At 39.6% G+C, this 26,182-nt stretch overlaps 1 protein-coding gene across 1 annotated transcript in view; it reads right to left on the bottom strand.

Moving 5' to 3' along the window:
* Positions 1–26,182, bottom strand: part of L3MBTL4 (L3MBTL histone methyl-lysine binding protein 4) — a 503,654-nt gene that overhangs the window by 199,764 nt on the left and 277,708 nt on the right. Inside the window, 3 exon segments of the mRNA XM_057504056.1 lie at positions 3,159–3,261; positions 25,446–25,498; positions 25,500–25,558. Coding sequence (XP_057360039.1) covers positions 3,159–3,261; positions 25,446–25,498; positions 25,500–25,558 — 215 coding nt within the window.

Raw genomic sequence — 26,182 nt, 5'->3', positions numbered from 1 at the left:
TTCTTTTCTTAAAAAGAATATTTGCCTAAGAATCTTCAGGACTAGAGATTGTAAAAAGCATTCTGTTGAATGATGACACTTTGGTAAAGTTATGTATCTATGACAAGAGAAAAAATACTTATGTTTTGGAATATGCGTGTCTTATGATTTAAATACTTCGGGAAACTCAAGCTAGAGATGATTATAGCAGTACATCTAGGATTCTCGGAGAATACAGCAACATTTTAAAATTCTCATCTCTTCCTTACCGTCTCATTGACACCTAAGAAGCAAAATGTGTAATGATAACTTTGAGTATGTTATGCAGATTTCTAGCAGGTATAGTTAGGGTGTGTGTGCATGTGTGTTTGTGTGTGCGTATGTGTATTATTTTCAACAGATACCACCAAAGATACATACTGAAAAACAGTATTTTTCATCTTGTAAAGCCATGTGAAATATAGACTACAATAATAGAAATTGCATGAAAACAAGTCCCAGAGATTATGAATGATATCAAAACCATTTTGCCCAATTAATTAAAAGAGGATTTAAGTAAATTCTTAAATTATACTCACAGTTACTCATAGTTCATATATTCATAGTTGATGAACTTGGTAAATGACTTTCACAATGTGAGGACCTGGAGTGAATTAAAAACAGAATTGGTAGTTTAGAAAGAAATCAATTGTATTAATTGAAAATGGATATAATCAGTCAGTGAGTAACTCTAGCACCCCAAAGCTAACTTGACAAAGACAGACCTGTCACTGAAAATCATTAAAGGAGAAATGCCCAGTGCCTCCTAGAGGCAACCTTTTATCCATAACTGCCTTATAATCAATACAAACTCCACCAAGAGGTTTGTCCTCATTCCTTGAATACAAAATAGTGTTAAACATAATAAAAGCTATCTATCTGCTCTTCATTTCAGAGGTTAAGTCAGAATTTATTTATTTGATGGCTTAAATGACTTATAAGTTCTAAATGCAAGTTCCAGAAATATCCGGTTGTCTACTTTTTGTCTTTTCCACTCCAAGGAGAAGCTTACTGCAGGTACTCACTGCTTTTTCTATTCTTCTCTGAGATACTGGAATCCTCAACCTTTTCAAGACTCCCCCCTTTCTCCAACGAGCCCTGCTCAAGTTCCAGGACCGGCCCTGGCTCAACTACAAAGGCATTGCCCAAGCAGGCCTGTCAATTGTGAGGTCAGTAGATATAATGTCTCCTGTCTTTCGGTTCCCTAAAAATGTCCCATTTTTCTCACTAGCACATATGTTCAGTATTTCGTTTTTTTCCCCCTAAGCTTCTTAGAATGTCTTTTTTAAAACTCTTCTTTATTTTCACAGTCTTCTAAGTTTTTTCCATAAGTTTTGAGGCCAACATTTAAAGGCTACGTGGTAGAGAAAACGACATCACATATTCTCAATATTATTCATAATTAGATACTACAAATAAGAACAACAGTCGGACCTATTTGTGCCATACTAGATGAGAAAAGTTCAGGGAAGCTGCCAGAACAAGGTGGAGCACACCTGCTGTGATTCTGGCCAGTAGGCGGAGGCAAATGAGCTGCGCTGCCTTAAGACCCGTGTGGGAAGCAAGTCATCTGGAGAGGAGAGGCTTTGAGCGAGCTGTTCGGGCTAATGTCTGTGATTCTAGTCCCCGGGCCACAGGAAGGTAAACTCTGGAGAGAGTGAAGGTGCAGACCAACTGCAACAGGGCTGCCTAACTTTGAGGATAACGATTCAAGTTTTGAAGAAGGCACTAAAATGGCCAGTTATTTAATACGGAAATACCTGCCGCTCAAAAACCTCTGAACACGGTAAACTCACTGAGCACTTGAAATGTGGCTAAGTGAGACTAAGGAGCTGAAGTTTTAACTTCATTTAATTTTAATTTAAACAGATACATACGACTAGTGACAACCACAATGGAGTTTGCAGCTTTAGATTAAACAAGCAAACAAAAAACACGTAAGAAAATTGTGAGCAAGATTCTTCACAGCCATGTTCCCTAGGGATGTCTGGAGAGTGGCTGTCAACTCAACAAGCTCCTCACCTAATACAGACCACCATCCCAGTGACGTGCCCGCAGCCTCCCTCCCTCCCTCCCACCACAGGTCCTTCACCTGCTTCACACAACACACCAGCTCCAGCAGGTCCCGCCCTGCTTTTCAAACCCAGGAGTGCTCCACATCTGCCCAAGTGACCCAGGTGTTTGCATGTCTTTTTTTTTTTGTATGGAAACTGTTTTTTTTTTTTTATGTATTACTATTATATTTACACATTTAACATATTCATGTATGCTATTTGGGAGTGTTTACCATTATTTCTTATAGTAACATTTGCTTCAATTCATTTAGAACTGCTTTAAGCACTGGTTTCCAGGACTGCAATCATCTGAAGACTTCCATTTGGGTATCTTTTGATCAAATAAACATTTTCTTGCTTCACATTTTATATTTTATGACTTATTCTTTTCTCTTTGTACTTATCTATTGTATTTGTTTTATGCATTTATGTACTTGGATAAATTTCATGTCAATTCTTTTCAGTTTTAATTTATATATTGTATAACAAGATCAACAATATGAATAATTCATCTATACATTATTTTACCGCTTGGTGGGGACAGAAAAAGTACATTTGTTCGTACTTATTTTTCCTTACAAGCATAATCCTCTCTTTACTACTATCATTTATAACCTGGGCTTAATTTTTGCAATGTAACTTCACACTTACTTGCTTCCATTCTGCCACAGAAGTATCTCACCTACAAATGAATAAGACACAGAGATAAATATTAATAGGGACAAGTTGAAAGAAAGCAAGAGGGAAAAAGGCAAGAGGTTCTGGAATTTTTTCTAGAAGAAATCAAGATTCTACATGTATGGAGAAAATTCAGGACTGGGTTGGGACACAGAGCAGTGAGTGGCCTTCAAGGTGTGTGGATTTGTTAAGAAATGTTAGAGAGCAGGGACTCTGGAAGGTGATGTGAGTCTGAACAAAGCCTTGGGAGCCCAAGAGGGCTCTGGGGAAGGCAGGAAATGTCAAAGAGGGAGAATGAAGGGGAGGCATCCTGGGCCAAGGGAGTTATTTATGATGCTACCTGTAAATGCCAATCAGCATAATGTTTTAATTCATCCCTGAAGTAATTTAAATAAGAAAAAATTTTACCTGTGATGTCCTGAATACTCTGGACCACGGATATGGCCTACTCCTCGGCACCCTGGAGTAGGACAAACAGCTTGACCTGGAAGGATTTTCACATCATTTGCTTCTTCAGGAAGTAAAAGAAGACACCTTGAAAACACCCTCAGTAAAGAAGAACTAGAAAGACTAAAATATGTAAATGATATTCATTGAGACTTTCCAATTTAAAAACAAACCACCACCCAAACACTTATTGGGTACTTCTGATGTTTTATAAAATGATCCAGCAGAAAATACCAGTGCTGGATTAGGTAACATGAACAGCAACTAATATCAGAGGCAGAGCAAAATACACAGGTATTGAAGACATTTTTTAGAAATGATATGAGAATATTCACTTATTTCATTCCAAGAATAATACTAGCAAAACCAATATAGCCAGCCATGAGATAATCAAGTGAGAGGGGGAGGTCTAGTTCGGGTTCCCCATGAAACTCCCACTCAAGCACAGCAAATCTCCCCAAAATGCTGGACAGAAGCTGTGTTAGCAAGTGGGGCATGCCAAAGACAGTGAGTGACCAGGGCCCTCCTGTGCTTACCTAAGCAGCTGTCAAAGCTAGCGGAACAAAGAACTGCCTGACCCAGGCCACACTACATGATACTACCTGATACCACACAGTACTACCCAATACTACATGCTACTACCCAGTGCCATCCGATAGTACATGATACTACACACATGATATTATGCAATACTAGCAAATACTACACAGTACTACCTGATACTACATGCTACTATATGCTACTACCTGATACTACATGGTACTACCTGATACTACACAGTACTACCGGATACTACATGATACTATGTGACTTTATACTACATGATACAATCCTACACTACACAACACTATACATAACCACTCGAGGCCAAAGATGAATTCTGCCAAGCCCTCGAGGCAATCCATCACTAAGATTATCAGGATGTAACCCCCCTTGCTCTGTTGTGTGATTTTCCTCAGTCTGTTCCTCCTCCAAATAAAACCCTCTGGATCTTGTCATTACCCAAAATGACAGTGCTTCTAAAATCACTCAGCAAACAGCCCATTGGACTGCAAAGTCATCTGCTTCCAGATTGCTTGCTCAGCTATCCAAACTCTAATGATGTTTTCAGCATCACTGGAATTCTCAGGCCACTGATGTCCCTTTTTTCCTATCCTCAGTCCCCTCTCATCATAACTCCCTTCCCTCGTCTTAGATTCTGTTGACCAGTATTTGACCCTCTTGCAAATAACTTGAACTCTCTTGCCTCTCTGACCTTTTATCACATATGCTTGTGAAAAAATAAAGCCGACCACAGATCAATCTTACTCTTCTGCTGCTCTGTTTTGCATAACTAAAGATCTTCCAGGAAAAAATTACACATTAGTGCAGATGAGGTATTACTAAAAACGACTGTCCCCACCATCACCTGGGCTGCTCTGCACTCTCCCAACCTTCCTCTGACCTCCACCCTTTCGCTCTCCGTGGCTGAGCTCGGAGAAGACAGGAGCTTGCGCGTCTGGGTGCATCATTTCCCTCCCTGCTTTCCATCCAATTGCAAGGAACACTCTCTCCTCTCCAAAGCCCGTCCCTCACCGTATCATGTCTGGGCCTCACCCACCTCATTCTCCAGGATATGTGGGTCCTCATATATTCTAATCACTCCAGTTTCCCCTAGCAGAAAAAAAAAAAAAAAAGACAAAACAGGAAACTCTTCTTGGAACCCACATTCTCCTTTAGCTACTGTTCACTGCTCCTCTCATAGCCAAACTTCTCAAGAAAGTCATCTCTACTTCCTCGTATCTCACTTCTCTGCCTTCTAAGGTCACTAATGACCTGTATGCATCAAGCCCGATGTGTCCACCTGGGTGTGCATCACACTCAGTGTCTCAGCAGTGTTAACCACTATCTCCTTGAATCATAATTGTCCACTGGCTCTGGTGATGTCACACTGACAGTTGCCCTGCTGCGAACGGGCATTCTCTTGTAATGTCCTGGGTCAGCTTTTCTCCTCTAGTTAACCTTGAAATGTCAGAGAGGCTGAGGTTTGTTCCTGGGCTATCCATTTCTACAGTTTCATTTATCAACTCCATGGGATCTCTTAAAGGCATTTCAAACTCCACATGTTCAAACTGAGTTCTTTCCACAAGGACAAAAAAGAAATGGAAAATATCCTTATAAACTAGAAATGATCTGAATAATGAGCAATGCCCCATACTAATATGATGCTCAAAGTACAACGTCCTTGTGGGTCCCCACTCATACGGAATTAAATGGCTGCCACAGCATTTTGCATGCCCAACATCCATTCCCTTCTTTCCTGCTGACTGAACTCTGACTGGCTCAGGGAGCAACATGCCTAGCTGAACGTGCTGGCTTTCTGAGGGTCTCCCACACCCAGATGTGTCATGTGACTTTGTGCTGGACCGTAAGACCTCAGGGAACAGTAATGCAAGGATGGCTATAAATGCTTCTTTCCTACTGAAAGGAGGAGGAGGTTGCTAGTGTGGTTTTGCCATTTCCTCCTCTGTAACATTCACAGAAGGCAGATGTAAGGGCTCACCAGGCAGCAAGGACAGGAGAAACACACGAGTGTTGAAGAAGGCAGAGAATAAAGGAAGCCAAAGCCTGGACCTGCCAGAATGGACCTACCACATCAGTGTCTGTCATGTAGGAAAAACAGCCCTCTCTTTGATGATGCCATTGTAAATGTATTTTTGTATTGCCTGCAACTGAAAATCCCTAGTATTAAACAGCAATTTTATTTCATTTTTTCATCTGTGAAATGAAGCAATTGTTCTAAAACAAAAACTAGAATTGCATGTAGGCACTAAACCTATTGTTATCAAAGATAACGTAAAATATCAAGGGAAAAATAAAAAAATAAAAGACATTTTACTCATCTCTAGAAAATGAGAAAGAGAACTCTTTTATTTCAAAATGGCCCAAAAGTGGCAACCATGAGTGATGTGAATGAAAAGGCTTATTATCACACCCAGGATGGGTGAGAAGCTGAGATCATCTCCCTCCTTCTGAGTAGAAAGCAGTTTCCTCTCAGAATTGCTATTTCATTTGGCTTGAGCCAACCCAGAGCAGAATGACAGCACTGGCACTGACTGAAGCAAATTAAAATGATCTATTCATTTAAATACATGAGACTGATGCTGGTCAGCATGGGAAAGAAAGGCTCAAGCATAGCATTTTATCATTATTTCAGCACTAATTACCCACTGCTAAAAAGGATTCAATTCAGTTGATTCATTTAACAAGCGTTTTACAGAGAAATGACATTAGCATTGGGTGGTACTGTCCACCCAGTGCTAGAGGATATACAGAAAAGTAGAACAGATTCAGATGTCACTGATAACAGACAGGTATTTTATTTAAGATACTTAAATATTCCTTATTTCTTATTTTTTAAATAAAAATAACCTCTGAGGTTATTCACTGAAATTATGGCCATGAACCAAACAGACTGACCTGCCCCCATGGGGCTCAGTTTCTGATGCCAAAGACATAATTTGAGCCAAAAGAGAACATAATGTGGTGCAGAAAGTGATGGTGCCAGGAAGGCAGATGAAGTGGGGTGAGGAAGATAAGTGGTGGGTGGCAGGGGAGAGCCTTTAAGGCAGGGCCCTCGGGGAAGAAGTCTTGAGGTTTGAATGGGATTCCATGTGGGGTGAAGGCATGAGATGTCTGGGGACAACGGCAGGAAGGCCATTTTGGTGGAGCTGCAAGGACAGTGGACAGGGTGCAAGAGATGTGATCCCATGGGCCAAAGCAGGAGGGTCTCCCCTGTCTTCTGGGTTAGATGGGGGGCATTGGGAAGTGAAGAGGGCCCTCCATCAGGGAGACACACTTAGTGAGGCCCTGTTCTTTGAGAAGCTTTGCTGCTTCTGCTTACGAGCCCTGAGGCGGACCCTGTACTGCAGCTGTAGTGTGCTGGCAGCCTGGCATCTGAGGCCGCCGACGAGGTGCCGGCCCGATGGGGGTCAGTACCGGTATCTGCCTGAGGCCTGAGCACTGGGGACACAACAGGCAGAGACTGAGCAGGAGTGAAAGGAGGCCAGAAGGCGTGGCCAGGGCAGGAGAGCCAGGAGAGCATGCCCTTCATGGGAGGACGGCCGGGCCCCCCTTGGGGCTGCGCAGGGCCAGGAGGACGGCAGCAAGATCAGCTTCAGTGAGCGACACAAGCAAGCCTAACTGGTGTTCAGGGAGAACGGAGGAGAAATACAGGGAAAGCAATCGCTGAAACAACTTTTTTGAGGAGCTTTTATATAAAAGGTGGTATGAAAGTGGGTTTGTGGGTGAGAAAGTATTTTTATTATTGTTCTGAGTGGTGAAGGAAATGTTTCAGCAGAGGGAAAATTTGATCATCTACAGAGAGGGGGTGTGACTGAGGGTAAGGTTCCTGAGTGGGTCCCCAGGGGTGCGCCGTGGCCAGTGAGGGCTGAGGCTGGCGGGAGCAGGGGCTGCTCCCCCAGTTGGAGGGAGGCGAGGGGAAGCCCGCATGCACAGAGGGCGGTGCGCTGGTACATCAGGGGGTGGCAGGATGGCCAATTTTTCCACTGAGAGCTTTAATTTTCTCAGCAAAATAAGCACTAAGATCATCCACTGAGATTAACAATGGAGCAAGCGAAGCAACATTATTAAATCTAGAGCTCAAAAAATAAAATAAATTAAAGCAAACTATTCAGATATGCACATGTTCTCATTTCAAATAATGAAGCTTTCACTATATTTTGGATTGGAAACTTTTAGGTTAGTATCCTGGGTTTTTTTCTCACCCCATCCCCCAGGAAATTTATATTCCAGTTTGCTAAGGAGATTTAATGGAATAATTACCATTGAATGTAAGAGAATGCAAATAATAAGCATATCTTTCAAACTGAAATTATAGATTAATCATACCTATTTTGCATCTCCTACTGAAATTAGGGACAATAAATACCTGTTGTGCTATAATAGTGAGTTTCTCAAACAGAAGAAGGAAATAATGTAACCAAACACTATGGTTGCTTCTAGTAGATTTCAGGATGTCAAATTTCATGATATGTGAAAAAATGGAACAGGGATTTTGTGAAATTGAAATGCTACAAAACAAGTTTTAAAAAGTCCTAAAAATATGAATGTTATACTTATTTTAATGACCTATAAAAACCTTTAAAATGTAACAATGGCAATATGAGTAGGGGAAGGTAAACTAAGCATCTGTCTAACACAAGAAAACATTTAGAAATGTTAATTAGCATCCTGAAGGACCAGTGACAATTAGTCTACTGCACCACATGGTAAGAAAACACTGCAACAGCAATGGACAGTTTTCTAAAAGTCCCTTTCACAGACCTGACAGAGCTCCTGAACAGTAACAGTACAAAGTGAGACAGGTTATACTGTGCTTTGCTCAGTATTTAATAGGAGACAGCAGAGCAGCTGGCAAAGATTTTCCTAGCATATATAATAAAATGCATTTATCACATGTTGAGCTTTAAATAAGATAAAATAATACAGTGAGTAATTGGTTAATTACATAAGGATCCTAGAAAAAAGGATCTCATGTTTAAATATGGGGACAGTACTGGGGAGACCAGGGGTTGGCTGGAAAATGGGATGATTCAGCCTGAGGTACCTGGATTAAACGTCTTAGATCTGGCTGTGTATACACCTGGCAGAAACCACTGTAAGGACCAGGGACAAGGCAGTGAAGAAAGTGAATGCTGGGATGACACTATGGAAGAAAGAGGGAAATGCAGATTTAATTTGAGACATGGCTCATTCTAACAGGTCACACCAGCATTTTAAAATAAAGAATCTGTACCATCAATTTAAACCACAGTCGTTTAAATACACAAAACTAGGCTTTTCTTACATTACCAAACAACATAGGTGTTTATAAAATGCCAACCTATTTTTTAACGTTTGAAAAAAATCAGAAAAATGATGCTCTTGATTTATGGAAGGGGAAAAAATCTGGAGAGGTCCACATATATATTGCAGAAGCACAGAGTTTTAAGAGCAGAAAAAAAAAACTTATGGATATTGGCACAGAAAACTGGTTTCCACATAGCTAAATAAATTGAATTCAGCCTACCTGATATCTCACTGAACCTTATTGAGAGGGACCAAAGGGAAGCACAGTGCTGAGAGGGCTTAACACAGCTATTATTCCATGCGACTGGTCTAGGTCAGCGTTTTCATTATTCTTGAGAGAGAAATCAAGGCAGATGTGCATTTGGGCTCTAAACATGAACTTCTATACAAATTCTCTCTCAAAGATATTATAAAAACTAAAACCAATTTCTTTTGCCCTAAACCTTATTTAGCTTGTCTTTTATATGAAATAATCTTTTAAAAACATGAGCAACTTGGGACTTGGTTTCGTAAATGGATTATTCCATCTGGACAAGTAAGAGTGTCATAAAACCAGCCCCCTTCTCTCCTGTCTTTCCCATTCACCCTCTCACTCTCTATTTCTAGTTCTGCTTCCTTCTCTCCTTTTCTCCCTCCTCCCTCTTTTCTCTCATTGTCTCTTTTGACTCATTCAACATGATACTAAACAGAAGCCAAAAGGAAGCGTAAGCCCTCCTTATTCCTAGGATTTTTCTTATTTATTGAAGAGAAGTGAGGGACAGGCCTAAAGTACTCGTACATCTTGGTCATTCATGAATTCTTTTTGAGCTTCCCTGATCCTTGAACTGATTTTTTCCCTCTTACCAAAAGAAGAAATTGGCTATTTAGAAGAATTTAAAACACTCTAAACTCAAGAGTCCTCAGTAGGGTGACAATAACATCTTTCCATAAATTACATGTAAAGCAGTTACTATGGTGTTCTTAGCCCCTCCTCAAATTAGCTTTGACCTAACATAGCCTAACATTAAGGACTTTCATTACCAGTGAGCTTTGGGGCATTCTTAATAGGAAATGCTGAGTTATTTCAGAAGTATATATACATTTTATATAAAGAGAATTAATAATTATTCTAAACCTAACTCTATAATTAATGACATTCCCGAACCGAATAACTTGTGAATAGTCTTGGCAGAACGGTCATGTTTCTGACAGGAAGAAGATACTTCACCCAGTGTCCATATAGATAATTGGATGAAACAGACAGAGCAACCCACATTCCCTCTTTACATGCTGCCTGATCAAAATGGCAAATAACAACATTCACTTTCATTATAAAGATTCCACTCAGAGAAGGAGAGAAAGTTCCTATCATATGGTCTAACCATCAAATTCTAACTTGCCTGTGGCTGTGTGAGTGTCCACATGCATGGCTCCCAGGGCTGCCATTTCAAGTCCCATCTATAACAGTGGGACTACAACATTAAGTCAGACTCTGAAGGCCAGGGGCCATGGTCATACAGGATAAGGATGATAAGGACTGCTTGTGGGTGTACTAGAGGACGGAGAGTGGCTCTGTCAATGGCATACAAAGCTAGAAGGGACACAGAGATGTTTAGATATATAAAGTTCCAGTTCCCACAAATTCAGAATTCCAGGGATAAGCTTGTGAATCTTATTTCTTAAGCGCTCCCCATCAGGTTGAGCACCACTGACCTAGACCATTCATTTATATACTGCAAATAGGGAAACAAAGGTTTAGAAGGTTGAATGATTTGTGCCAGATCATAAGTCATATTAATGGCATTTAGGACAAGAATTCAAGGGTCCTAACTATAGATCTGTGCTCTTCTCATTTTCCTGTGCTGCCCAATAAGCAACTGCTATAATTAAAACCTTTAGATATTTGCTTACATACATAAACCTTCTTAAACCACTATTCCTAGACTCAGAAGATGGCAAGAAGAATTGTGCATGCCAAGGTAGTCAAATATCTGAAATGAACAGAGTGCAACCTGGGGGATGCCACCACACTGCTCAGCAGTGGGCGTAGGGAGGAGTGTGTGCAGGGAATCAAGGACTTCCATTCCTCTCAGACCTCATGTGCTCCTCACAATGGAGCAGCTTCCTGAGCTTGCAATGGTCCTGGTATTTAAAAATGCCATATGGTTTCCATACAGCATGACCCTCAACTCACGTCAGTCACTTCCCCTTAGGCTCAATACATGCTAATTGTCTAGTTTGATTGTGGAGGAATAACCTGCTGTGCTGGGCTTACTAAAGACACACTTTCAGTAATTGTGAGTAAACACATTTTTTGACTTACTCATTTTGCCTACTTGCTGAATTTAGAAGATGACCCTAGAATCAGATGCAGCTCTGCTTCATTACTGAATTTTCTCTGGCTGCCTGGCATTGTATAACATTTGGAGGTATTACATCAAAAGACTCCTCTCCTAGTGACTTCCTTACAAAACAGGTCCATTGATATGGAAAAGAGAACAATGATTTCAAAGATGCTGACCAAGGATGTTCTTGTCGTTCTGAAGAACACGAGCTGCAAACTAAAGAATGAAGTCTTCCGCAGCCACTTCCTTAGCATGTAAAGGCTTCTGTTCAGGAAACAGGCAACGAAAGCAGCAACAAGGAGAATGCAGGGTCATCCAAGGGGACTAATACCTTGGAGTGGAAGGTTAGTGCTGCAGAAAGAAAAGTGGCATGCTACCACAGCCATGTTTACATATATTTTCCATATATCAGTTTACATATATTTTCACCCTTAATGACGCTCAGCTTCTTAGTGACTACAGAAATAACATCACATAGAGAATTTTTGGGAAGGAATGATGCAAGTAAACTTAGGAGCATCCTAAGGAATGACCTTGGGTGGGTGAGATGCAGTAAAAGACAGTCCAGGGGTTACATCATATTCAGTACATTTGAGAGAGGCTCCTGGCTGGTCAAGGTAGCTCTGGCTTTGCGTCTGCAACCCGCAGGATGAGGGGCTCCTAAATGTGTCATCCTGTGAGCAGGTCATGGAGGAAAGACCTATAGTCACCACTGTTGGATGTGTAGGTACAGACAGTTAACAGCCCGAAGACCTGCACAGGGCCTTCTGCCACCCCTTATAATTATAATCATCTTATGTGTTCAAGTGAAACTTAGTTGCTTTGTTATGGAAGAATATTCTAATTTTTACTTTCTGGTCTGAAGTGAATATCAAAAGCATAGATGAAAAATAACACTTAAAACAAAGGCTCTTAGTTCCCAAATATGCTATAAACGGTTCAGTTCTGTAAGTTTGTCATTCACATATTGATTGAATTCTAGGTTTACATATATTTTCATTTTCTTGATTCTTGGTTACTTAGAATGCACAATGAAATGAAAAAACACACAAATAACCTCTATATAGCTTCTTTCATAATGTATATACATAATGCTTATTTTACATTAAAAAACATTTGGTTCTATTTGCATTCCAGGGATTCATTTAAGGATATATTTACTCATAAAATGGACTGGTTTTTAATCTTTCTAATACTATGAAAGAAAAGTGAACCAGACATCTTCAAATACTAATGCCACCAGTTGTGTCATTAAAGCTACATCAGGAGCTGCCTTCACCTGCTTCCCATCCCCACTCTGACCCCCAAGACTGAAAGAAGACCTTGGTGTGAACAAGAGTAAGCACCTTGGAAGAGGAACCTCCATTTGTTCTTACCGAATGCTGCAGCAGCCGGGGTGAGCCCACCCGGGGCTCTCCACGGGCCACCTCACCTCCAAGCTTCATCTTTGTGGTCACCCATGCAGAACGGTGCCCCCCAGGACTTTTCCAGTCCACCACAGTGCTTACTACATTTGAGAGACCAAAACATCTTTATGAACAGCAACACTACCCTCTAAAATGGTAAAAGTCCTTTCTCAAGTATTATTTTCAGGCAGTCAGTTGATCACTCAAGGTTTCCATTAATCAGGACCCGTTCGGCTATGTAGGGGCAGGAGTTTATACATATTGTCCCATTTCCCTTCCTTAGAAGGTGACAGGAGTCTTTCAGAGAAATCCTGCAAGGTCTCCTGCTCAACCCAGGAATTCCACTGGCCACTGATAAGCTGACATCCGTAAATCTATGGCCAGATATGACTCAAACCAGGACAAGGTGAGAATCTATTTTGCCTGTTATCCAACCACTGAGTTATTCAATGACTTTTAGAAATTTATTTGTGGTAAATGTCAAAAACTTTGAACAGAGCTATGCCTTACTGAGATACAATCTACCAGGCCTGTAATGGGACAACTAAGACCACATTGTGACATTATATCACAACTGTGGACAGCAGTGAGTGAAGTTGTCTAGCTATGATGAGAAAAATAGTCTCCAAAATGGTTCTGAGCTATCACTAGGCACCCAAAGGCCAAGCTCTAGAGCAAAGGGAATGAGTTCTGCCCTCACACCTCTGGAAGGTAGAGCACATAGGATAAACACTTCAACAAGGAACATTTAAAACAGATCATATCATTAAGACTGTAAGTACATTTTGAAATGTATTATTTTTCCTTGATAAGTCTATCATGTAAATCTGTAATTAGGGACTTCTAAAAGAGCTGACTTTTTTTTTAAACACAATATGCTGTAATTGTCTATTAAGTCAATGAGTACTTAGGGACTCTTAAAACTGCTGATTACTTGCTTGCTGTTATTTTGGAAGAGCAAGTACTAAAGATTCCTTATAAAATTCTCTTTAAAATAGAATGAAATTGAAAATGTACTGCTACCTGGCTAAGTTAACAATCTTCACATTTTCTTCGGAATGACATCTATCCATCATCATATTTATCATTCCAAATCTGGACCATAATTGCATAAACGCTTATAATCTAAGTTAATTTCCACCTTCCACAGAGTTAAACTTTTCTAATTCTACAGGGTCTCATATGTTTGTCCAAGAGGGTGTTATTAATCACTCATTTCCTAATATAGATTTAAGTATTTTATCTTACTTAACAGGATAAACAATGTACTAGGCTATTTGGTATATTTAAAAGTCATTCCTTTATATTTATACATCTGCTGTGTAATAAACCAAATGGGAAAAAAATGAGCTATATATTTTATTATGTTCTATTATGTTTGTTTATGCTTAACATTAAATAAATTAGCAATGTTTTCAAGGCCTTTAATACAAATTATAAGGGCTGTAGATACTATTGTAGTTCGTACTACTCTTCTATTAATATACACTTTAACTTCATAATAATGTTTCATTTAATTCACTTTGTAATCAAGCATAATTACTTCCAAACATAAATCAAACAGAAGCTAAAGAAAGAAAAATGATAAAATTATTTAGACATGGAGCCCAGCTAGGAAATCTCCTTTTTCTGCCTGTCAACTTTCTATTTATGAAAGTTTTCTTTGTTATCAGAGGGGTAGGTGGTTGGTCCATGTCTCTCCTACCAGGCCTGATTAGACTAACTGCATACCTACTACCCAAGAATTCATTCCATAAAGATTATAGGTAGGAGTCCAAGGTGGTCTCTATAGATGCATGTTTGGGCATCAGTGATTACCCACCTCTTAGACAGACAAATGAATATACAGATAAATATTTACTGGAAGTCAAACACTGGAGAGATTATCGCAGACACAACACCCACCATCCCTCCATTTGTGGAGCTTAGAGTCTCATAAGGACTGATAAAATGCCAGGAAACAGATAATTTAAATAACTGCACATTATGACATGGAGCCATTTCATATGGAGGAAAGAAAGTGGTGAAATGGGAAATACTAATGGTGGCTGTTCTTTAGATAATGTGGCCAGGAAAGGTCTTTCTCAGAAGGGGGCATTTGAGATGAATTCTAAAGGGTGAAGAAGAGCCATCTATTAAAAGAGCAGATTGACTTTTCAGGACAGAGAAGATGGCATATGAAAAGGCCCTGGGGTAGAATGAATTTGATTCAAGAGACTGAAAGAAAGGATTGAGTGGAGCAGATGAGCAGTGAGAGGAGGAGGAGGAGGTCAGGGAGGGGTCAGACCCACATCCCTCCTCTCTGTTAGCATCTCCTTCTCTGCTCTCCTCCCTCATTAGCCTACCATGGAAGTGGGCATTTCTTTATGAATAGAGATACCACAATGAAGCGGGGGCAATGGCAGGTGGCAAATTGACTTCATTTGGTGTACGAAGTGGTAGCTGTGCCTCTCTATGGGAAGATCCACATGGCAGAAGATGAAGACAGAGCAATGGCTGATGTCCCCGTTAACCTGTTAATGAGCCCAAAGCCATACTTCTGCTTTGGCATAAGCTGTGTGGACACAGAAGAGGCCCAGCAGTTCTATGCCTCAGTAAGAAGGCACAGAGTCTTTCAACAGGCTGGTAAGTTAGCAGAAGACCAGGATCAAAGAATTAAAAACCCTGTAAAGAGAGATTTGGGGCCTAGAGCAAGCAGCTAGGACCACATGACTTAGGGTAAATATCTTGAGGTGTGGACCCAGAATAGTCCACCCAGGCCCATGATGTGCTTCTCTGTTGAAAAGATAAGGTTCAGGTTTTTCCCCAGGAATAGCTGCACAGCCTGTGAGCTGCTCATCATCACAAATGACATGCAGTCACTGCAGGCTCTCCAGGTATGAGGCTATGCTGCAAAGTCATCTCTTTTTATTTTTTGCCACCCTCTCCATGACCATCATGCTTCATGCTACACTGCTGGTGCTGCAGAACAGAGGGGGCTGCCTTTCCCCCCAGCTGGGCTATCCACATTTCTGCTCAAGGAGGATAAAGGGAGGGGAGAGATGTACATGATTATACAAGTACACACTGGAGGGTTCAGGCAAGTCAGGAAAGTCCTCTGACCTGGACCACAGATCCACCTCTGTCTCTGACTAGCTGTGCCAACACTGGCCTCGGCACCTTAGCAGGATAGGCTGGGACCTGGTGAGTTTGGAGGGTTCTGCCCGTTTTATGTTCTACACCCACATCTTTGGTAATAATGCTCAAGGAAGGAATAAAGCACCTTTTCTAGGTTGGCTTGGACTTTTCAAGAATATGACTCAAATCCCCTTGGCATCTCCTTGTTCTCACATCCATGCTGACAGAGCTGCTTTGTTCCTCTCAAGCCCATGATGCCAGCTTCGCCTGATGGGGTGGTCACCTGCACTGGGGTGCTGTCCTGGAGGGCCAGGTGCCCCCATACCTTCTCTGTCCTTGAGTGCTGGCTCTGTGCCAGTTCAGGTGTAGCCTGGTGAGAAAAGCCTATTTGTTCCTAAGAGGCACATCCAAATTAGCATTTAATTTAAAAAATAGTTCTTTAGTTCTTCTACATCTGTCTTACGAGAGGCATTTGGGCCTGTCATATTTCTATTGCATTATTTCTATTCCTACCTTAAAACATTAACAAAGCATTTCCATGCAATCAAATACTTTATGCTGTTCAACTCTGATTTCTAAAAGAGTCTTTAAAACAGGGACTAAAGGGGCAGTGAGGGTGAAATTAAGTAGAGAAGAATTACATTTACAAGATACAGGAAGTTAGGAAAACAACCAGCAAATTGGACAAATGGCCACTGAGGGAGGCCATATAATTGCAGGAAGGCCACAGGCCGGGTTGTTGCAGTCTATGGTCCAAAGGGTATGCAGTCAGGGGTAGGGGCGGGGAGGTGGCTTCAGGATCAGCACTTTCTGGATCCTTCTATAAGCATTTTCTGACATGCATTTACCACCTGCAAGAACTGTGAACATTTCAAGGAGCACAGGTGAATAATATGAAGACCCTGCTCTAGGGGGTCTCCTTCTAAAAGTGGGGGCATCAGGTCATTCATTCACTCATTCAGTGACTTTCTCTTGAGCTCTGAGCCTGCACTGTTCCGGGCAGGTGGTATATAGACTGTGCAATGGAGGACTAACAGCATCACAAAGTCCCTGCCACCTGGCAGAGGTGCTCTACTAAGGGATAAGGGGTCAGGAAGGAAATCATACCACATCATATCAGCCCATAAGAATTGACATCAAAAAGTGCAGAGGCATTGAAGGGGTTATAGAATGGCAGGGCTGTTGTCTGTGGGCAGCTTGGGCAGAAAAGGCATCTCTGGGAGGGAACATCTAAACAAGCCTGGGAAGCATGTGGTGGCACAAAGCTCTAAGCCAATAGAAGCGCAGAGGAGGATGGTGAAGTAAGGCTGGTGTGCTAGATATATTGCACAGGTCAGCGTGGCAGGCTGGATGGAGCCACGAGTGAGATGACCTGCTGGGAGCTTCCTCCGGGGAAGAGGGAGCCCTGGAATGAACTCTGGGTGAGATGAGAAGCCATCGGAGGGTTCTAGACATAGAAGGGGCAAGAAAAATGTAACTCTAATATAACAGAAGAAAGGATGATGAGGATAAAGAGACAATTTGTATCCCAAGGACATCAAAGTTTTGGAAAGGAGAGGACCAGTGACTGCAAAGGATTTCATCTTCTACCCAAATGCTAGCAGGATGAACAACAGGCTCAAGGAATACAGACCCTGCCTACCCAGAGGCAGAGGAGCCTCCTGTGTAGACTGAGAAGAGGGGCAGGAGGAGACCTGAATAAAGTACCACTACTCAAATCAGGGCAAGGAAATGGTAAACTGTGCTTAATAGGGAGGGCTCGGATGAGAAATATGAGAATGGACCATCATATCCATTTGGTCTGACAACTAGAAAGCTAATGAACAACTCAGTGCAAATAATTTTATTTCACTGGTGGTATATTTATAATTATGATATTGTGATTTATAGTAAGAAATATATACTTAGTCTTCATCCCTGTCCTGACACAGAACTCCTAAAACACTTGGGATCTCCTTTGATGAGAGCAATAAAGGTGCCTTTTGTTGTACTGATCGGGTGCCTCTGGAAAGTAACTAAGGATGGAGGCCGGCGCCAGTGGAGCCAACCATGTGATCAGAGGTTCGGGATTTCCAGTCCCAGGCCCCCTGCCCCACTGCCAGAGAGGGAAGTGGTGAGAGGCATTGAGTTCAATCACCAACGGCCAATGATCTTATCAATCATGCCTTTGTACTGAAGCCTCCATAAAAACCCAAAAGAAGGGAGTTTGAACACATGGAGAAGCAGGGAGGGAGGAAGTGCCACACCCCTTCCCCATATCTTGCCCTCTTCCATCTGGCTGCTCCTGAGTTATAACCTTTTATAATAAGCCTGCCATCTAGTAAGTAAAACATTTTTCTGATTTCTGTGAGACACTCTAGCAAAGAAGTTGAACCCAAGGAGTGGGCTGCGGGAACCTCCAATCTCTAGCCACTTGGTTAGAAGCACAGGTGACAACCTGGACTTGTGATTGGTCTTGTGATCGGGAAGGGAGGCAGTCTTGTAGAACTGAGCCTGTTTTTAAACCATGGAACCTGATTCTATCTCTAGGTAAATAGTGTCATAACTGAGGTGAATTACAGGACACCTAGTTGGAGTTGAAGAATTGTTTGGTGTGAGGTAGGGGGGAGGATGGGGTGGGGTGAAGTCCACATGTGGAAATTGGGTGTAGAATTGCAATAATGTATTCAGATTTTTAAAGAACAGCAAAGTTCTTTAGTTCTAGTTTAATGGGCTTATAGGGTTTGATTGATCTAAGGTCTAGAAAAGTCAATAAATCTAAATGTTTTGAAATGTCCTAAATGTTAGTCATTATTTGCTCAGACATCAGCAAACCCCTTTATACATACATAAAGTAATTATAATAAGTGCTTAGGAAAAATACCATACTGGTTGTGTAAGTTTATGAAATAAAGCGAACTCCCAATTTCCTGGATCAATGAAGAGAAATCGTGGCACGGAAGCAAATAAGCCTATGCTCTTCACCTCAGCCTGTGGTTACCGGAGGGCCACTGGGCGCCACTGGTGAAAGCAGCCATTACAGTATTTAATCTTGTAAGCCAGCAAGTCCCAGAGGTAAAGTAACTTGACCAAAGACAGAGTCAGTCAGAGCAGAATAGAAATTCAAATCCAAGGTTTTCGAACTCCAAAGTCCATCATTGTGCTTCTCGAGCTTGGTTAATTTCCAAAAGAAAGGATTATTGGATAGCCTATTCATTGCCCAGTGGAGTAGGCAATCTGTGGGTAAATAATTAATCATATAATAAAAGAAATGATCTCTACTTAAAGAAACTTAGCATCAAACGTGACTGAGATCACAGTTTCCAAATGATATGGCTAAAAAGATTGCCAAAAGGCAATCTAGTAGATGCCTGAGGTACACATGGTTTTTTTGGTTCTGATATTTTTATATCTTGGTAAGGACATTCAGGGATTTCAAAGCACAAAAGAAAGATCTTGATGACTTAAAAATGGTGCTGAATCTTAAGTATTCAATTTTTTATTCTAAGTGTAGAAAAAATCCACCATGCAGGACCATACATACATCAGAAAAAACAGGCAAATTGTGCCTTCATGGCATGAGAAAAGGAGGGAGAGTTTCATCAGTAGTGGGATACTGAGCAAACTGCAGATGAGTGTGTGGGGCTGGAAATGGTGGCTAGAAGGATGTCATCGATCGTCACCTGGCCATACACACCCACACTCTTTCAAGTTGAATGGAAACATGCAAGCTTTCACTCTCAAGAGGCTTTTCACAGTTACCTTTCCAATAACTTTTATTAGGCCTTTGTGATTGAATATTATGGTATTGGCCAAAGTATACAGTAGAAACATATCTGCAGAAGCTTGGAGCTATAGCATGTATTATATCTTGGCTCAGTTTCTGCAATAAGTATAAATACATTGATTAGGCACTAGAAAAACAGAAACAAACTAATGGGACTCATTGCCACTCAATTCAGAAAAACATAAAATTTTAATAAATCCTAAAAAAATTTGTATGATAACCAATGAATTCCAATTTTGCTTATGCTGTGCTGTCTACATCTCTAAAGAGGCCACCACTCTCTGCCCACAGTTCCAGGTCCCCTGTGACTTTCTGAATTCAGGTCAACACCATTCTAAGAGACCTGGCTGGACTAGCTCTGTGCCATTCTGCTCTGTCTTCAAAACCACATTAGCAATCCGTGTTTAACTTTTACTGATTCATAGGCAGCTGTGTGGTTTTATTTACTTCATATATTTGTAAGCTGTAGCTCCTCAAACAGAAACTGGAAGCTCACCAAAATAGAAAAAACTCATATCATTATATATTTGTATATTTTTCATTTCTTTGTTTCCAAGGCATTTATTATTATACTGAACTACACATATACTGCAAAAGGGTCAAGGGAAAAACAGCCATAAAGAAAAACAGGTGAGAACAATAGATTAAAAAACTGTCTACCACATAAGATGATTCTAAGCTCTAAACTTTTAGGAGTCTTTGCAATGTTAGATCAATAAACATATCTTATGATATATAATAAATCACTGAAGGTAATTGTTGAATCACATAAATATAACAGAAGTAAGACAATAAAGTATAAAAAAACACTGTGAGTTAAAATATCTGAAAATTAACGTTGGTAAGATGACATTATCTAGTCATATGTGATAAAGTGTGTGTAATTTTATAGATCACTTTCAAAATGTAATTATTTTTATGTGATTATCAAAGATAATGTCTATACAAGTTGTTTGAATTATATGAGTAAATAAGACCAACCCTTTGATTTTAAATAGCACTCAGCAATAAAAAGTGATTTGATATGGTTGTTTGTACAAATATCATCCATAAAAAAACAGGATAAAAGTAAAGATGCTGCATATAATTCATACTGTAGGGGCAACTGCTCCTGCCCCACAGGCATTTGTCACCAACCGAGGGGTGTGATTTTTCTGTAAGGGAAGCTAAGGCAAAGAGGAAAGATGCAATGTATTATCTTCAGAATCTTATGAGGCTGACATTCAAGGCACTACCAGCAATTATGTTTGTATTAATGAAGTAATTCTATTCTTGGTGGAAAATGATGGGAGACTCAGGTATGGAGGGCCTATGTATGTGCAAAGGCAGCTCAAGTCTATACAATACAGGATGTGTACAGGTATTTTTGTTTTATCAATAGAAACTTGGGTAATATGTATTAAATCATATTATAAGCATGTCTTAAAGTCTAGGTATAAAAGTTAAAACTAATAATGTAGATATTAATAATTATAAACCACAGTGTTACCAATGTACTTATAAGCCATATTAATAGTGATTAATCTAAATAAACAAGTTTATAGCAAAAAGCAACTACAGCAGTAATAGAATATCATGATCAACTAAACATAGTCAATTCCCCTAAATTGTAGAAATTCAAATTACCTAAGTGTGAGTACACAAAATAGGAATCTTATTACATTGTCAAGAACACATGGAAATCAAATGTGAGAAAAAACTGAATTAAACTATTTGGAAACTTCAGTCACATATTAATTTTAATATAATTTAAATTTTTGTAATCATTAATAGTTCACACAGTTTCATGTAAAAATTAAAATCTATAGAATGTTTTATCTTTTCCTGATAGCAGATAACACTAATTGAGCACATTTTATGAGCCAGGCAGTTTTTTAAATGTAACAGATACATTTACCTCATTTGATCATTATTAATTTAGGAGATAGGCACACTGTCTATAAGGAAATAGGCACAGATAGTAAAGCAGATTCAAATCCAAGCCCTGTGACTCCGTATTTCATAGTTTAACCAGTAGGCTATACTGCCTCTAGAACTTGAATCTTTAGATCCATTTTAGGCTCATTGGAAGGATCTGTGTAATTCAGTAACTAGCAGACTGCAGGCCACATTCTTTGAATCATTTGTAACTATGCTGACAGCACAGATGGAATGGCACTGGGGAGGGAGGTGGTAAGAGATGGATTCTGTAGAAATTAAGAGCAACAATGTCTTAGAGTTTTCAGAGTATAGATCTTTCATCTCCTTGGTTAAATTTATTCCTAGGTATTTTATCCTTTTTGATGCAATAGTAAATAGGGTTGTTTTCTTAATTTCTCTTTCTACCAGATTGTTATTAGTATATAGAAACACAACGGATTTCTGTATTTTGATTTTGTATCCTGCAACTTTACTGAGTTTATTTATTAGTTCTAATAGTTTTTTTCATGGAGTATTCAGAGTTTTATACATACAGTATCATGTCATCTGCAAGTAGTAACAATTTGATTTCTTTCTTCTCAGCTTGGCTACTATTTATTTCTTTGGCTTATCAGATTGCTGTGGCTAGGAATTCTAGTACTATGTTGAATAAAAAGTGGTAAAGCTACTATGGGAAACAGTCCAGGGGTTCCTCAAAAAACTAAAAACTAGAAATACCATAAAATCCAGTAATTCCACTTCTGGGTATTTACCCAAAGAAAACAAAATCACTAACTTGATAAGATGTATGTACCTCTATGTTTATTGCCGCATTATTTACAATAGCCAAGATATGGAAGCAACTTAGATGTGCATCAATAGATGAATGGATAAAGAAGATGTGATAATATGCATAGTGAAATATTACTTAGCTAATAAAAATAATGAAACCTTGTCTTTTGTGACAACATAAATGCACCTAGAAGGTATTATACTAAGTGAAATAAGTCAGACAAAGACAAATATGATTTCATTTACATGTTGGATCTATAAAAAAAAGGAATAAGCAAGCAAAAATATAGAATAAATTCATAAATCCAGAGAACAATCTGGTTGTTGCCATAGGGGAAGAAAGGATTATCAGTGAAATAGTTGAAGGGGATGAAGATAAATTTGTAACAGAATAAATAAGTCATGAAGATAAAAGTACAGTATAGATCATATAATTAATAATATTGTAATATCTTTATATGATGACAGATGGTAACTAAACTTACTATGCTGAATATTCTGTAATGTGTACAACTGTTGAATATAACTGTTCTGTGTAACCACATAGATAGATAATGTCCCAGTATCTAGTAATTCAATCAGTATTAAAATTTCCCCAGTCAGCCCCTAAATCAGGATCTAATCAAGGGTGTGTCGCATTAGTCAGTAGTAGCTGAGTGGCTAGGTCAACAGTAGTCTGCCCTTCATTTGCAGTGCAGCTTCCTGGGTGCTTCAGATGATGCGTAGGGCAGTCGTTCTCAAACTTGGCTTCCCCTGGGAGAGTCACCCCAGACCAGTTAACCATCAGAATTTCCTGAGGTGAAAGTGTTGAAGGTAATGCAATGAAAACAATACAAAGTTAGCAGCAGTCCACCTTATCTGCATGTTACTAAGGTAAGCCAAGGTGGCATCAGTTTGTCACTAGTCTCGTCACACTGTTGTCTTATGTTGGGCTTAGGATCAGCTAACAGTAATAGCCACTGTTACTGAGTCGCTGCTATGCCGGACACTATACTTCACGGTTTCATGCAGGATCTCATCTAATCTACAACAGCCCTGTTGAGTATGCAGCTCTCCTGGTTTTACAGGCAGGGAAATAGCGTCAGCAGTTACATTAACCTTCTTGCTTAAAGTTACTCAGGAAGTGACGAAGCCAGGATGCAGACACCTCGAGCAGCATAGCTTGGAACTTTGGTTAGTTTCTTCCTACTGCTGTCAGGTCAGAGTTATTCTCAAGGTGGTGGACTTATTATGGAACATCTGTCACAGACTTTCTTTGTATCCAACCTTGTTAAATTTTACATGGTTTAAACCTCCCTCTTGCCTCCTATTTCCATCATCCAATTCTAATTGTGTGATGGTGCTCTTTGAGTATCAGAAACATCAACAGAATTTCTTTACTGAAAATGTCAGAATGTGTGTATACCATTACCAGGACATATGGATTAAAATAAAAGGATGGGTGGTGTTCTTGGGGACATCTTGAGGTAGCATTTTTTAAATACATGTGATGACAAAGTAACCAGTCTTTGTACCCAGCATGGTAGGACAGAAGCCTGGAGATTGTTTTCAAAGTCTATACTCTTCATAAAATCTTAGAACTCTTGATTTCTAATGAATAAACTTGAAAGTGTATAAAAAAATTATACACCTCAAACTAATATGATATTATATGGCAACTATTCTTCTATTATAAAAAAGGAAGGACAATCAACAAGAGTTGTTGATTGGTTGTTGACTGGTGTGGGGTGAGGAAGGAATAAGGAAGGTGACTATGGGCAAGAAATAGGAACTTCAGAAGTAAGAAGGAACTATAGTAGGAAGGCAAGTTTTTGGCTTGGGATGGAGTTAAGGTTTGATACCTAGACTTCAGGATGCTTTCAAGACATTCAGGTCAAGAAGCCAGGTAGGCAATGGGGGACGTGGACTGAAGAGAACTGCCCCTGCACATGAAATGCTGATCCATCCCTACCTCCACTGAAATCATTCCTGCCTGAGAAAGTTACCAGGATGAGGGATGGATGTATGCATGTGGGTGATTAACATAAAGCGAGAAGCTCCCCCTGGCATGCTGGAGTGTGCAATCAGGGAGGAGAAAAAGTGGAATCAGGAAAAGCCACAAAGCAAAAATGCTAACACTTTTCCCCAACATGGAACTGACCATTGTTTCCCTGTTTTATATTCTCTGTGTACAGATCTTACACTGGCTAATGAACTATAAGTTATGTAAGGACCTATACTTTATTGATTTATAGTTCCTGAAGAACCTGGCATAACATAAAAATGTTTGTCAGGTTACCAAGTCAGGAATTCTTCTCACTTCTACAAGAAGTTAAGGAATTCTTTCAAAGATGCAGTTATTCCTTTTAGATAAAAGGTTCAAGAATCACTGGGCTTGTTCCACGTAAGACATCCTCACTAACAATATCATTCCAGCTTCATCCCAAGAAGCCAAAAGGAGGGCAACGAAGCAGTGGGAGAACAAAACAAATGTAAGAATGGAGAGCTTTTGCAGATGCCTGGAACTAGTTAATCTGATCAAAGAAATCCTCAGACAAAAGAATAAGATATTTTGATTTATAGTTCATTAGAATTTAGAGTGGTTAATTTCCCTTTTAAGTAGTTAGAAGGACAGAAATAATTAAGATAATTATGCAATAGATGTTTTTCAAAATTTTTACAACTAAAGAAATTTTTAATTGCTGAAATTTAAAGTATTTCCATTTTATCTGAAACTTGTCGAAATCTATTCTATAAATCAAAATTAAAATGGGATGTTTCAGAAACCAAAACATACTTTAACTAAAAGCAATGACTAAAATTAGATGGATTTAGACCTGGCTCAGTTTTCCAAAGTAAATGTACAAAATAAAGACTCATCTAGACAACACTATCAAAATAATTCCTTAAGAAGACTACTTTTCATTTATATAAAGCATGTCCTTTGAGGCCTAATTGTGAATAATTAGTTTTCAGTGTAGCTATAGTGCTGATTACTCAATTCACCTATATGATATTTAGTTTAAAATACTTATAATGACATGAACAAAAACCATCATTAACAGGAATTCAGGATGAGTATTTTAAAAGCAACAACAAAGAGCAAAATACTCACGATATGGCACTTCCAGTGGATGCCCTGTCACATCACACCACCCAGTTGGGTGAATCAGGGCTGTCTACATCCATCCAGTAGTCATATTTGTGGTCCCAGCCATCAAAATGAATCTGTTGAATAGTTAATATTTACTAATTAGTATTTTTTTAACTTTTATCAAAATATTGGAGAAGAGATCTTTGAAATCGAGATTGAAATGTATTAAGCACAACATTATAGCTGAAACAATATTTAATATGTGCTATCAAACAGTCTTCTAATCTAGCCACCAAAGGCTATTGTACTGGTTTTTTTCCCAAGAAATTTAAAAAGTTGGTAAATAGAATCATCTGTCAAGGATTAATTAGAATTTGAAACAATTAACAGCAATCCATTTTCCCAATGAAGAAATACCATAATGTTGTTAAGAGGACATTTCCTGTCCTGGTAGCCACTGCAAGAACCATGCCATCATCGTCAACAATAAGAGACACCAATTTGATATCACTACAAACTTACACTGAGGGAAAATGCACAGATTAGAGTAAAAAGAAGCAATAAATTTCAAAACCCTGACAAACAAAAGACATGGAACAATGGAGGCAAAGAGGACACAAAATGTGTTGCTGAGAAAGACAGATGAATATATCTTAGCAGCTACTAGGTGATAATGCACAAGCTGTCAGGGAACCTAAGGAAGAGAAACAGTCCAGGTCAAGCAATCCTACTGGTTGACACTACTTATTCTCTCATGT

This window comes from Manis pentadactyla, chromosome 6 (assembly GCF_030020395.1).
Source record: "Manis pentadactyla isolate mManPen7 chromosome 6, mManPen7.hap1, whole genome shotgun sequence".
In the NCBI taxonomy this organism is placed as follows: domain Eukaryota; kingdom Metazoa; phylum Chordata; class Mammalia; order Pholidota; family Manidae; genus Manis; species Manis pentadactyla.
This window is presented reverse-complemented; position numbering and strand designations above follow the sequence as displayed.